At 40.0% G+C, this 13,805-nt stretch overlaps 1 protein-coding gene across 4 annotated transcripts in view; it reads right to left on the reverse strand.

Moving 5' to 3' along the window:
• Positions 1 to 3,342: 3,342 nt before the first annotated feature.
• Positions 3,343 to 13,805, reverse strand: part of LOC116972068 (serine/threonine-protein kinase Sgk3) — a 124,950-nt gene continuing 114,487 nt past the window's right edge. For all 4 annotated transcript variants that reach the window (XM_033019376.1, XM_033019379.1, XM_033019375.1 and 1 more), the window contains exons 14-17: positions 11,173 to 11,268; positions 9,325 to 9,480; positions 4,477 to 4,566; positions 3,343 to 4,366 (exon numbers count right to left, since the gene is read on the reverse strand). In XM_033019376.1, the coding sequence (XP_032875267.1) occupies positions 4,196 to 4,366; positions 4,477 to 4,566; positions 9,325 to 9,480; positions 11,173 to 11,268 (513 nt within the window). In that variant the 3' untranslated portion in view covers positions 3,343 to 4,195. The remainder of the gene's footprint in view (positions 4,367 to 4,476; positions 4,567 to 9,324; positions 9,481 to 11,172; positions 11,269 to 13,805) is intronic.

Genomic DNA, 13,805 nt, shown 5'->3' on the forward strand with positions numbered 1-13,805 from the left:
GAAACCCTATCTTTCCAAACACATGTATATTTTATCGCAGAATCTTCTCCGGTAACTTTCCTACCACAGATGTTAGGCTTACTCGTCTATAGTGCCCAAGTTTTTCTTTGCAGCCCTCTTAAATAGAGGCACGACATTAGCCGCCTCCAGTTTTCCGGCACTTTACCCATGTCCAATTCATACGTCTCAGTCAGGACTCCTACAATTTCTTCTCCAGATTCAGAGCGTCCTTGGATATATCTTACCAGGCCCAAAAGATTTATCTATTTTTGTCTGTCTTTGGATGTTCAGCACCTCCCTGACTGTAATACTGTCCTCAAGACATCTATTAACGTTCCAAAATTGCTCAGCCTTATCTTGTCTTTCTCTGCAGTAAAACTGAGGGAAATATTCATTGAATACACTGGGGCTCTGCACATGGATAATCACTCTGGTTTCTGAGGAGCCCTGTTCTCACTCTAGTTACCCTTTTCCCCCTTCATATAAAATCTCATTGGATTCTCCTTAACTTTATCTGTTAGAGTTATCTCATGCCTACTTTTTTGCCCTTCTGATTTCCTTGTATTCTCCTCAATCGCATACACTTTTCCAGGTGTACATGATCCCAGGTGCCTAAACCTAACCTATGGCTCCATTTCACCCTGACTCTAGGCCTCAATTTCTCTCATCATCTAGGGTTCTTTATTCTTACCCGTCTTGCCCTTCACTCCAACAGGCATATTGCATAGCTTGAACTCTCACTATTGTACTTTTAAAAACATCCCACTTTCAGTACGTCCCTTTGTCCACTAACAACCTTCTCAATCAATTCCCCTTCCTAGTTCTCCGACCAGTCTGACTTCCTGATTAAATTTTATCTTTGTATGCTTCATTGTCTCCTTCCCCTAGCTAACAATGATCTATTCTACATTTTTCTTGAACTTTGTCCTCTTTGATGTCTCCTTTTCGCACCTTACCCATCCATATCTGTGCCTCCCTCTCCCCTGACTCTCAGTCTGAAGAAGAGATTTGACCCAACACATACCCATTAATTCTATTCAGAGATGCTGCCTGTCCCACCGAGTTACTCCAGCATTTTGTGTTTATCTTCAACTTTTGCAAGCTCCTGCCTAACATCTTCGAAGCTGATCTTGAACCAATTTAGATCTTTAACTTATAGGCCAGCCCTGACCTTATACATTACTATTTTTAATTTTATTTTCATCTCTAGCCTTTCTCACCCATCCATCTATCAATCACCCCACCCCCTCCCTCCCCCCACCCACTGGTATCCATCCAGTTGCAAGATTGATGATAATGATAATATTTTGTCACTTGCACCTAACTAGGTCCAGTGAAATTCTGTTTTTGCATACAAAGTACACAAAAAGTCGCTACAAAGGCACCGACAAAGTTACAAAAAGTACACATCCCATTCTTCCCCCCCCCCACTGGAGTCCTCGGAAGCCCCCCCCCACGCCGGGTCCCCTTCGTACTTGGCGATGCTGCTCGTCCATCTCGACCTGACCCAGTCCTCAGCCCGACCCGACCTCGTCCCAACACTGCCTTGTGGCTCCGACCCAACCACCTCAACTCCCTGCAGGCCAGGGTGCCCTGTAGTCTTCCTCCATCGTCCAACGGCAAGTCACAGGGAGCCAGGCCCGTAGCTCACCAGCAGAGTCCTGTCCCACGCCACTTTTCTAGCTTTTTCTCCACCACCACAATCAGTCTGAAGGGTCCCGACCTGAAATGTCGACCATCTACATATCCAGAGATGTTGCCTGACCCGCTGAGTTACTCCATTGTTGTGTTCTACACAAGATTCCTGAATCTGCAGTTCTTCTCAGGGACTGGATTGATTTTAGTGTTATTATGTGTGAAATGTTTTAAATTTCATGTGCGATGCTCCGCTATTCCCTGGGAAATGTCTTTTCATTTTGCACTGTACAACTGTTGCTTGCAAGATGACAATAAAGGTTGATTGATTGATTGATTGATTGATTGATTGATTTGTGTCCACTATTTTAAAGCTAACAGAACTGTGGTCACTGGTAGCAAAAGGCTCGCCCAAGTCACTTAAGTCACTTGCCCTGCCCAACCCTATGAGAGTAGATCAAACTTCTGCTTCTCTGTGGTAGGGCCTTATAAATATTGTTTGAAGAAACCTTCCTGAAAATACTTGACAAATTACACCCCATCTAAGTCCTTGGCACTATGCAGGTCCAGTCTATATTTTGAAAGTTAAAATCCCCAATTATGGCAAACCTATTAGTCATGCAGCTATCTGCAATCTCCTATCATATTTGTTCCTCTAATTCCCATTGACTATTTGGGGTCCAGAGCACAATTCCAACAAGGTGATCATTCAATTGAAAATTTTACTCTACATATTTATATAATTAAGGGCTTGTCCCTTTGATATTGAAGATGCTCTTTCATTTACACAAAATAAATGTAAATCTCTAAAAAAAACTCTAAACTCTTTGCAACACATGAAAATGACAGGCACTGCACCATCAACTGAATGGAAGTTGTTAAGTTCTCCTGGGTAGTCTTCCTACTCATGAGTAACACTACTTCTATTTATACCGGCTCCAAGTTACAAAGGTTTTTGGCCAACATTTTTAACAGTGATCCAGTATAGAAAAGGAAAGTATAGAATTATTTTATATAATGGCATAATGTTTAGTCCATATCACGATACATTATTCTGTCCCCAAAAGAATAGGTAGGGGGCACTGTGGGTTTTGTCAGTCATTATTATAGAAGATTACTGGAAGAGGAATTGCACAATATTGTTCTCTGCCAACAAAAAGGGTATGCTGGTCTAAAACTCTTCTATCAATCTAGCAAGAAAAATTAATCGATACAATCAATGATTGCACAGGAGTCTTTTAGCCAGGGTAAGGGAATCAACAATCAGAGGACATGGGTTTAAGGTGTAGTGAGCAAGATTTAATCAGAACCCAAGGGGCTTCACTCAGAGGGTAGTTGGTAACAAGATGCCAGAGGAGGTATTTGAGGTAGGTATTATAATATCATTTAACAAGACATTTGGACAGGTACATAGATAGGAAAGTTTTAGAGGGATATGGGCCAAATGCAAACAATGGGACAAGCTTACAAGGGGCATTGTGGTCAACATGGACAAATTGGGCTGAAGGGCTTGATTCCCTGCTGTAAGACTGACATGGAAGAACCATAAATGAAAACTTCAAGGCAGTATGCAAACAGACATATTGTACCAATGGGATAAAAACAAAATATATTAATGTGAGTTTTAAAATAACACTTTCTTTCAAATTATCCTCGAATCATGCCTCTGAAAAAAAAATTCTGTCAATGGTAAAAACAGTTAGTGTATCTTTTTAAATACGTGCTATTTAATTGCTTTACTGTATACCACCTCAAGCACACTGCACCATGTTAAATACATTATAAAATAAAAGTATTGTTTCATCTTATTCAGTTATAGATTTTTCTGTTATGTACATTTCCAGTTTTTCAGTAAATCATAAGACATGTTTAATAGCTGGTGGCCAGTGCACATTAAATAACTTGTAAAACATTTTCATGTATCTGACCTGAGTGGCCCATGTTACTCTCTCCATTATTCAAGTAATGCCTACATCACAAATGCAGTTTTAAACTGAGTGGCAATGCAGGCAGATCTTCTGGTAAAGTGATAAATATGGACCAGAATCTAAACCGTGACAAGTTATTAGCACATAGATGGACATAGGGTGAAAATGTGACTTCAACACATGTAAGTTGCCAAGTTAGACCACAATATATCAGTTCAAAGAGAAGCATTGCACTACATACTAATCCAACCTTAATTACCAACATTGATAAATTGTGCCCATGTTACTTAAAAAAATACAAAGTAGAGCACCTCATCAGTATTTCAGAAACTCTAAAGGAAAACATAATCACAAGCAATTGTTAAAAAGGTATCACTTTGGAATTTTCAGACATGAAAGTGACGAGGCAGTCAAATATTAGATCACTTACAAGTTGCACAAGGAATGTACAATATATTTTTAGAATTTTAGGGTTCAAGATGCACTAAACTTTACCGAGTCGCTACAAGATTTATTTAAGACATGCAGATGCTTATGGTGTAAAATCAAAAGTCCACGTGTACTTATGAAGGTATTTTCATTTCCTGTTAAGTGTTTTGTTCTCTATAGAAACTAATCAGTGATGATGACACTCATAAGAATGAATCTTCTATAGGTGGGGCATAAGAAAAACCAATAAATGCATCATCAGCTTCTATAACGCTGGCATTAACTACAGAGCGGTCAGGAGAATGACAGACGGAGTGTGGAACTTGTTCTTCTGTGAATTCTGGATCAAAATTTTGCAGGTCTTCAGGACCAGCCTGAAATACAAAAGCTAATGTTGTCACATATGCAAAATAACAGTTTACAATATTCAGTTACATTGTATTTGCATTATTTTATAAACCAATTATTTAAAACTGTTACATACCACACTGGGATTAAAAGGTGGAGGAATTTCCTTCCGATCTAGATCTTCCCAGTTAATAACATCAAAAAAAGGATGGCATCTGATTTCAGCCTGTAAAAGTGAAACCCCAAATATGCATCAGCAATTTTAAACACTCACATGAAAAACATTCACTAAACCACTAGAATGATATAAATCCAGTTCCATGGCCAATTGGAGTTTTAAGATCTTAACTCATTTGTCAGCTGGCAAGCAAGCCTGCATGTCTGCAAAATATTTTTGCCAAAGGAAGCTGCACGCCCTGCTCAAAAGGTGCAATCAGAATAGTGTGGATTCAAACATTTCTTCAGGATCCATGGGTGTAGTTGTTCAATACTTTAGTTTAAAGGGTGTGCAGCCTTGCAGAAATAGGCAATTTCCAACTTACACAATAGGTAATTTATGTAAGCTCGCATTTATGGAAGCAGTTCTATACTCAGTCCCTCGTGCAATCAAGGCATTTGGAATTTCAAGTTTACATCAGAAACAAGCCGCCTATGGTGGCGGCATATACCCAGAAGGCCACGTGCCGCAGAAAGTGCCCCAATGGCAAGTCGGAACTCGAAGCGACAGTGCTTACCCACAACACTGCACGCAGCAGAAAAAATGCCCCAGATGCAGTTGGACGCTACTGGGATAGTTAATATTCAATTCAATTCAACTTTATTGTCATTGCACAAATACAAGTATAGGTACAACGAAATGCAGTTTAGCGTCTGGTCATAGTCATAGTGCAAGATAGTAGAAGTAAAAATAAAAATACAAAGTCGGCATACAATAAAAGTTTTTAAAAAAATACTGGTTAACAATGTGTGGATTGTGGATGAATTAAAACTGATACATAGGCAGATAACTGCATACAAGTGGGAGAGTCTAAGGATGGCTAGCGTCGGGACTCCGAGTTCAGCAGTGTAATGGTGTTGTTGAAAAAGCTGTTCCTCAGCCTGCTTGTGCGAGACCTGAGGCTCCTGTACTGCCTCCCTGATGGGAGGAGGGCAAACAGTCCATGGTTAGGGTGAGAGGGGTCCTTGATGATTTTCCCGGCCCGTCTCAGACACCGTTTTCGGTGGAGGGCATCCATGGCAGGGAGCGGGGCACCGATGATGTGCTGAGCGGTTTTCACCACCCGTTGCAGTGCCTTCCTGTCAGCTGCGGTGCAGCTGCCGTACCATACCGTGAAGCAAGTGGTCAGGATGCTTTCGATGGTACAGCGGTAAAAGTTGGACAGGATCTGGGGGGACAGGTGAGCTTTCTTGAGCCTCCTCAGAAAGTAAAGGCGCTGCTGCGCCTTTTTGATCAATTTGGTGGTATTGAGGGACCAGGACAGATCCTCTGAGATGTGTACCCCGAGGAATTTGTAGTTGGAGACGCGCTCCACCTCAGTCCCATTTATGTGGATGGGGGTATGTCTGCCCCCTCTGTTCTTCCTGAAGTCAACAATTATTTATTTCGTCTTCTTAGAGTTGAGGACGAGGTTATTATTGGCACACCAGGCTGCCAGGTTCTGGGCCTCCTCCCTATAGGCTGATTCGTTGTTGTCGCTGATCAGTCCTACCACCGTGGTGTCATCGTAATATCTATATTATAACGAGTTACTTCAGTTACTTCAGCTCGTCTATAGTATAACGAGTTACTTCAGCCAAGGGATGGGGATACGATTCCAACTCAAGTAAAATCTAACTTACGCAAGGGTTCATGGAACGTAATCTTTACGCAAGTTGAGGGTTCCTGTACTTCGATACTGATTTCAGTGGGAGGGTGGGAGCATTTGCCAATTACTATGTTGCCTAAAAAGATCTATTAATCTTTATATTGTGGATTTCCCTTTTTCAATGTTCACTTGTTGTCAGGTGTCAGTTCTAGAGCATCTCTGGTATCAACTAGCTGAGCAGTTAATCACAATTAAGAATTGTCAAGGACAGCAGTCAAACAAGTAAAATATATGTTTTAAACTAATATTTTGAAGCATTATATGGTATGAAATAGGGATTACAACATATACAAAATATTAACACACGCATCCCCTATTTTGAAAGGCACAAAGGTTTGCTGATCAGGAATTATGGTTTGGCATACCACTAAAAACCATACAATGTGTAAACATTTTAGTGCTTTAGAGAAGTTTGCCAAATACCTCAAGTTTTATCAATTCACAAATAGCATCACTTTGAAGGGCGACATGTAGTTTTCCATGTGTAACTATGTTTGCATGCCTGTGAAGTTGCTATTAGTCAAACTATGGCATGACCTGAGAGTTTATGTCATTATAACCACAAATTCCAATCTAATGATTTTTGGATGAGATATAAAACTAAAACCAAGACCGTTTTTGCTGTTCTGCTGGTTCAGACCGACATTAAAGATCCCGTGGGTGTATTTAAATAGGGAGTTATTCCAGCATTCTAGCCAAGATTTGCTTTCAAAGACGATTATTGTTCACCACTGGAAGATCAAAATCTTGAAATTCATGGTCAAATATAAAAGGAAAAAAAATTACAGATATGAGCAGCACATTGGCTTACAGCTCCAGAGACCTGTGCTGTGCGTTCTGTGCTGCATGTTGGTGGAACCAGTCTGTTGCTGAAGGTACTCCTCAGGTTGTCCGTGTGTCATGGAGTGGGTGAACTGCATTGTCCAAGATGCTCTGCAGTTTGAAGAGCATCTTCCCCTCCCAGACTACCTCCCATGAATCCAACTCCATTCCTTGGAGTGCAGGAGGCTGAGGAGTGAACTTAGAGAGATGTACAAAATCATGAGGGGACTAGAGTGGGTGGATGCAGAGTCTTTAACCCAGATTAAGGGAATCAACAACCAGAGGACATAGGTTTAAGGTGAGAGGAGAAATATTTAATTGGAACCTGAGTGGCAACTTTTCACACAGAGGGTGGTAGGTATATTGACTGAGATACCAGAGGAGTTAGTTAAGGCAGGTAATATAACAACATTTAAAATACATTTAGGCAGGTACATGGATAGGACAAGTTTAAAAAGATATCTGCTAAAAGTGGGCAGGTGGCATGAGCATAGATGGGACATCTTGATCGACATGGGCAAGTTGAGCCGAAGGGCCCATTTTCGTGCTGCATGACTATGACAATGACTCTATGGCATGCAAACATTCTCTTCCCAAAGACTGTTCCCTCATCCATTCTTAAACCCCTTTTATAATAGCAATATAGAACTATTTATATTTTCAAATTCCAATAACTTTTTGTAACTTACTGGACGAACTCAAATATGTACCCATATTCCATTATATTCAATAGTTTTTTGCCTTGCATAAAAAAACATATCTCCAGTTGAAATGGGGCAATTGGAATAGATGTCTGACATTAAGACAAAATATAATAGAAGTTACATTTTATGAGAAAATAAAGGCAAAATATATTAAAATGTTAAACGAGGTGCTGCCAATGGCTATCATCTATCTATCTATAAATAACTAAAACTCTGATCTTGTTATCTTCCGGTTTACACAGTTTTTCTATTTGCGCAAATACAGTATGCGATAGCGCTACGATGAATCACCATTCTCCTGTGCTGCGAATGCAACAAGTTTTGTTCCAATCGGTGGCAAAATGTAAAATTCATCGAGGTTTCAAAATCTATAAAACCGTGCATGCGCAGATCGATCTCTTCGCCTGCCAGTCAGTGCCGCGCGGATTAGTCTATTCTCCTGTCACTCCGCGGGACGGTCCGCCCCTTCCTGCACCATTGTGTCTTTACTGGAACAGAGGCAAGTTCTGGATGGCCGGCGGAGGTCATGAACCGGACACAAGCGGCCCAGACAGGCCTGGCCCGGCGCGCAGTCGGAGATGTCGCCAAACGAAAAGCGGAGACTCTGATCCCGGCGGAGGAGAACGACCAGCGACCGCTGTGAGTCCCCATCACACCGCCAGCTCCAGCCCCTTCCTCTCTGGTCCCTCTCACTAGCTACTGGCCCCCCTCCCCCTTGATACCCCCTTCTCCCCATGGCTCGTCCCCCGTCTCTCTGAGCTCTCTCCCCCCCTTCTCCGAGCTCTCTCCCCCCCTCCCACACACCCCTCACCTCCCACAACCCCCCCGCCCACACATCCTCCTCCCCCTGCCCACACACCCTTCTCCCCCACACAACCATCCCCCCACAACACCCCCTCCCCACACAAACCACCCCATTCCCCCACACACAGTCAGAAAGTGCTTCTTTGAAGAGCCAAGCCACATATTCCATAACAAATAAGAAAAAAATAATAATATCTTTTATTGTCATTACACATCAGTGCAACGAGATTTAGTATGCAGCTTCCAACCGATGTCAAAAAAATAAGATAAATAAATGTTGACCATATTAGTTCAGAATCATTAAATGAAATCCTAATTAGAGTGTGATAATTAATAGCTTTTACCTGATAAATGTCAATTATGACTTTCAAAAATAATATTGCTCAGGACGTGGTTTGAATTGTTGAGTTAACAGACATAGTTTCCAGACATTGATATCTCCAAGAAAATTTCTAAAACAGCTGAGTGAACAGATAACGCATTTAGGTGGAAACTTTAATGTAGAAATTATTTCAAAATAGAAGGGGATTCAAAGCATCTGAACAGATAACAGAAATGACAAGCATTGTATTTATATAATACTGCACTTCCTCTCTGCTGCAAAATCGATGGTCAAGTCTATCGTAGGGCTTGACCCTACTTGGATTCAATAGCGATCACTTATCCAGGCCATTAAAAAGGAAAATACAACTTATTGTTGTGTGATACAAAGTTACGAGGTGGGGTTGCATCATGACTCTAAAATTAATAAATAGGACAACATTTTAAGGTTATGAAAGGAAGTCTTACAAAATCTTCTTTCGCTCCTAGTCTTCTTTGGCTTTCTTTTTCAAGTAGTCCTCCCAGGATAGAACATGCTTCATTACTTGTTCCTGGTCTTAGCTGCAATGGCTTGTGAAGGATATATTCATACATCTCTACGGTATCACGACTGTAGAAGGGAGGCTGTAGGAATACAATTAATTCATTTTGCTGAACCGCTTTCATTTTTGACAACAACGTTTCTTCCGTCGACAGTTGTATATTCTCTGGGTTCTAATCAATACATCTTTTAGGGATCTACCTCTCATTACACAACGGTGACATCATCAAGAGTGATTTACAGATTACATTAAACCTTAATTATTTTCAAAACCATCTCGAGGTGGAGCATGTGTGACAGGTAACAAAAATAAATGTACCTTTTTTATTCCTACTCAATAAATAGAGAAGAATAAGGTAAGGATTGAATTAATAATACCAGAATAGATATTTGCTGCAGTTACGGCTTCAAAATGTTGGAAGCCTGGAACTGTTCTGATTGTTCCTCAAGTTCCAACCCACCGGTTCAACATCAATCAGAATCGTATGCATTACTTAAACAATGATGAATTGGAGAAGCCATTTGTACTTTAAAAAAAACTTCCAAGAGAATTTGTACGCTCTACCAAGCTACATAGCCCTTTTCAGCCATGCTGACATATTGGGGGGAGGGGGGGGGGGGTGGAGAGAGAATATGGCCTTGCTAAGCATGTATCATGTGTATTCTGTTCAAAACAAAATTCTGTTCAACTTATTTCAACTGAACAAAATTTTGGAGTGCAATGCACACCTGCCATTCTATAACATCTTCAATGCCCAAGGAGACATTTCTATCCCTTTATTGTATTGAAAGCACAGAATATTTCGAATGATTGAATGATTTCCAAACAGAATCTGCTGACCATGGTCAAAATATTGTAGCACGAGTAGGAAGGAACTGCAGATGCTGGTTCAAACCAAAGATAGACATAAAAAGCTGGTGTAACTCAGCGGGTCAGGCAGCATCTCTGGAGAAAAAGAATAGGTGACGTTTCGGGCCAAGACCCTTCTTCAGACTGACAGGGGAAAGGGAAACGAGAGATATAGACAGTGATATAGAGAGATAGAACAAATGCATGAAAGATATGCAAAAAAGTAAGGATGACCACGGAAATGGTCTATAGTTGGCTGTGGGCTAGGTGATAACGAGTGTACAGACAATGAAATTCATCAAGATGACAGTGAAACTAGTACAACAACTAGGGTGAGGGAGGAACGGAGAGAGAGGGGTTGCAAGGGTTACTTGAAGAAAGAGAAACCAATATTCATACCGCTGGGTTGTAAACTGCCCAAGTGAAATACGAGGTGCTGTTCTTCCAATTTGCCTTTGGCCTCACTGACAATGGAGGAGGCACGGACAGAAGGTCAGTATTAGAACGGGAAGGGGAGTTAAAGTGTTTGGCAACCGGGAGATCACGTTGCCACTTCCAGCATTTTTAACAAATATCGTCATGAACCTTCTTTTGAGTAATTGTTCTTGAGTGGCTTGCAAATTAAATTCAAAAGATTATAAGAGACAATTTGATTAAAGACCAGCCAGGAGTGGCAAGTTTGCAAAACCTCCCAAACTATTTTAACAATATGACAGTTTCAAACTAATATTTCCACTGCTAGCCTGCTTTGTTTTGAGATTTGACTTCTAAATCTTAGCATTGCAAGTTCAGTAGCATTGTACTATATAGCAAAATGTTGGCATGGAGTAAATATAAATAATTCAACTTAATTCCAAGTGGATTCCAATGCAAAATGGTTTATTATAAATACAGTAAATTATAAAGAGATGACTAGAATACGTACCAGACCATATAGCATTTCAAAAAGAACAGAGCCAAGACACCACCAGTCAACAGTATTATCATAAGGTTGCTTTCTGAGCACTTCTGGTGCAAGGTACTGAAACAAAGTAAAACAAACATATTCTGAAATCCAGTCGCGATTTGTTATATTGCATCTTTAGTGTTGATTAATTAATCAGCAATGCTTTTTCTCTGCCTCAGCACTTAATTTGTTTTTGGGATGGATTAAGATTGTGTTCCATCTTTCTGGAAAGAGTAAATGGTGACGTGCTTCACTGATCAATAGTTTAAAAAAAATCAAAGTTAACAAGGTACAAAATCTGCCTCAAGCATCCGGACTAAATAGTTAGGTAATAATTAACTGAATGTCAGCATGTCTTCAATGACTCTTACTAATTTTTACAGATGCTCCATGGAAAGCACTCATTCTATTGAGCTTGGTATGACAACTGCACCATCCACGATCTCCTCCAGGAATTGCAAAGTTGGAAACGCAGCCAAGTCCAGCACACAAACTAGCTTCCCACCAGCACTCCCCCCCCCCCCCCCCCCCACCCTCCAAACACATAAACCAACTCCATCTATACTTCAAATTGCCTGGCGAAAGCAGCTAACATGATAAAGGAACACTCACACACTTGTCATTCTTGTCCCCTCTCCCATTGGCCAGAAGATACAAAAGCTTGAAAGCACATATCACCGATGCAGAAAGTTTCTTCCCCACTGTTATTAGATTCTTGAATGGACCTCATATACTAGGGATGAATTCCCCAATCTTCCAATGTACCTCGCTGCTGCTCTTGCAAGTTTTTTAAATCTCTGTAACATTATTCAGTTCTCTTTTGCACTACCTGATACTCATGTATGATATGATTTGCCTGGATAACATGCAAAAACAAACAATTTCACTGTCTTGGTACACTTGACAATAATAAACCAATAATTAGATTGCAAGGCTAATGTTAAAATCGAATTAAACAGATTTATTCAGGGAACTAAATGCATGCTGCAATCATTCATGTGGTCAATGCTTTGAATAAAATAAGTTCATTATTCACTTTTTCTCTTAACTAAATTAACTTTTATCTCAAAATCTATACATTTTAAAGTGCATGTACTTCTCTCATGCATTTGGAAGGATCTTAACTTGAAACAAGAACATTATTCATTTTTCATTTAGTGAAATTTGAGGATCCCAAAAATTCGTTAGAAATTTGATTCCACTGGCACAATGGGATAGATGCCATCTATTTTGTTTAAAATAACAGGTTAAGAGTACGAATTTCACATAGAACAATAAAAGTTAAAACTGATTCCTTCTGCCTGCACATCCATGTTCTTCTATTCTCCGAATGTTCATTTACCTATTTAAAAGCTTCTTAAAAACCACTATTACAGCTGCTTCCACCACCGCATTTGAGGCACTCATTATTGTCCATGTTAAAAAAAAAATTTGAGTATTCAAAAATTCATAAACATGGAAACAGGCCCTTTGGCCCAGCTCATCCATGCCAACCAATATCCCCCATCTAAGTTAGGCCCATTTATCCATGTTTGGACTAAACACACTAAACACACCTTTTCTAAACATGTACCTGGTGAAATGGTTAGCCTTCTTCAAAGTAATCAAGCGTACCTTCAGCACGTCTCATTTAAACTCTCTCCATATGTCCTTAAACTATGCCCTCTAATCTTTGATATTTCCACCCTGAGGAAATGTTCTGACTGTTTACCCTATCTACATCTCTTATAATTTTATATACTTCTACCCGGTTGCCTCTCAATCTCCGATGCTCCAGAGGAAAAAAATCCTAGTTTGTCAAACCTCTCCTTATAGCTAATACCCACGGATCTAGGCAGCATCCTTGTAAACTTCTTGTGAACTCTCTCCAAAGGCTCCACATCCTTCGGTAATATGGTGACCCAAACTACACACAAAAATCCACTTGCAACCTGACCAAAGTTTGAAAGTGGATCCTAAGATCCCTCTAAACATCAATGCTGTTAAGGGTTTTGCCATTAATTGTGTTCTTTCCCCTTACATTCGACCTCCCAAAGTGCAATACCTCACATATTAAATCCATCTGCTAGAGCTCCTCTGTATTTGACCTATACCCCGCTTTTACCTTTGACAGCTTTCTTCATTGTCCACAACTCCACCAATTTTTGTGTCATTTGCAAACATACTAATCAACCATCTTTATTTTTGTATATATATATATATATATATATATATATATACACATATATATATATACACATATATATATATACACACATACATACATATACATACACACATACATATACACATAAATATATACATACATAATATATTTATATTAACAACAAAAAAAATGTATTTAACATATTTTACATTCCTTCCAGGATGTCCTAAAATGTTCATATGGTTGACTGCAAATGCATTATTAAATATGCACATACAAGAGCAATATACTAATTAAAGTATTTTAGATTTGAACAACATATCCCCTGACTCCGCTATTTATAAGAGCCCTATCTAGCTCTCTCTCGAAAGCATCCAGAGAACCTGCCTCCACCACCCTCTGAGGCAGAGAATTCCACCGACTCACCACTCTCTGTGAGAAAAAGTGTTTCCACGTCTCCGTTCTA

The sequence above is a fragment of the Amblyraja radiata genome, chromosome 4, assembly GCF_010909765.2.
Source record: "Amblyraja radiata isolate CabotCenter1 chromosome 4, sAmbRad1.1.pri, whole genome shotgun sequence".
In the NCBI taxonomy this organism is placed as follows: Eukaryota; Metazoa; Chordata; class Chondrichthyes; order Rajiformes; family Rajidae; genus Amblyraja; species Amblyraja radiata.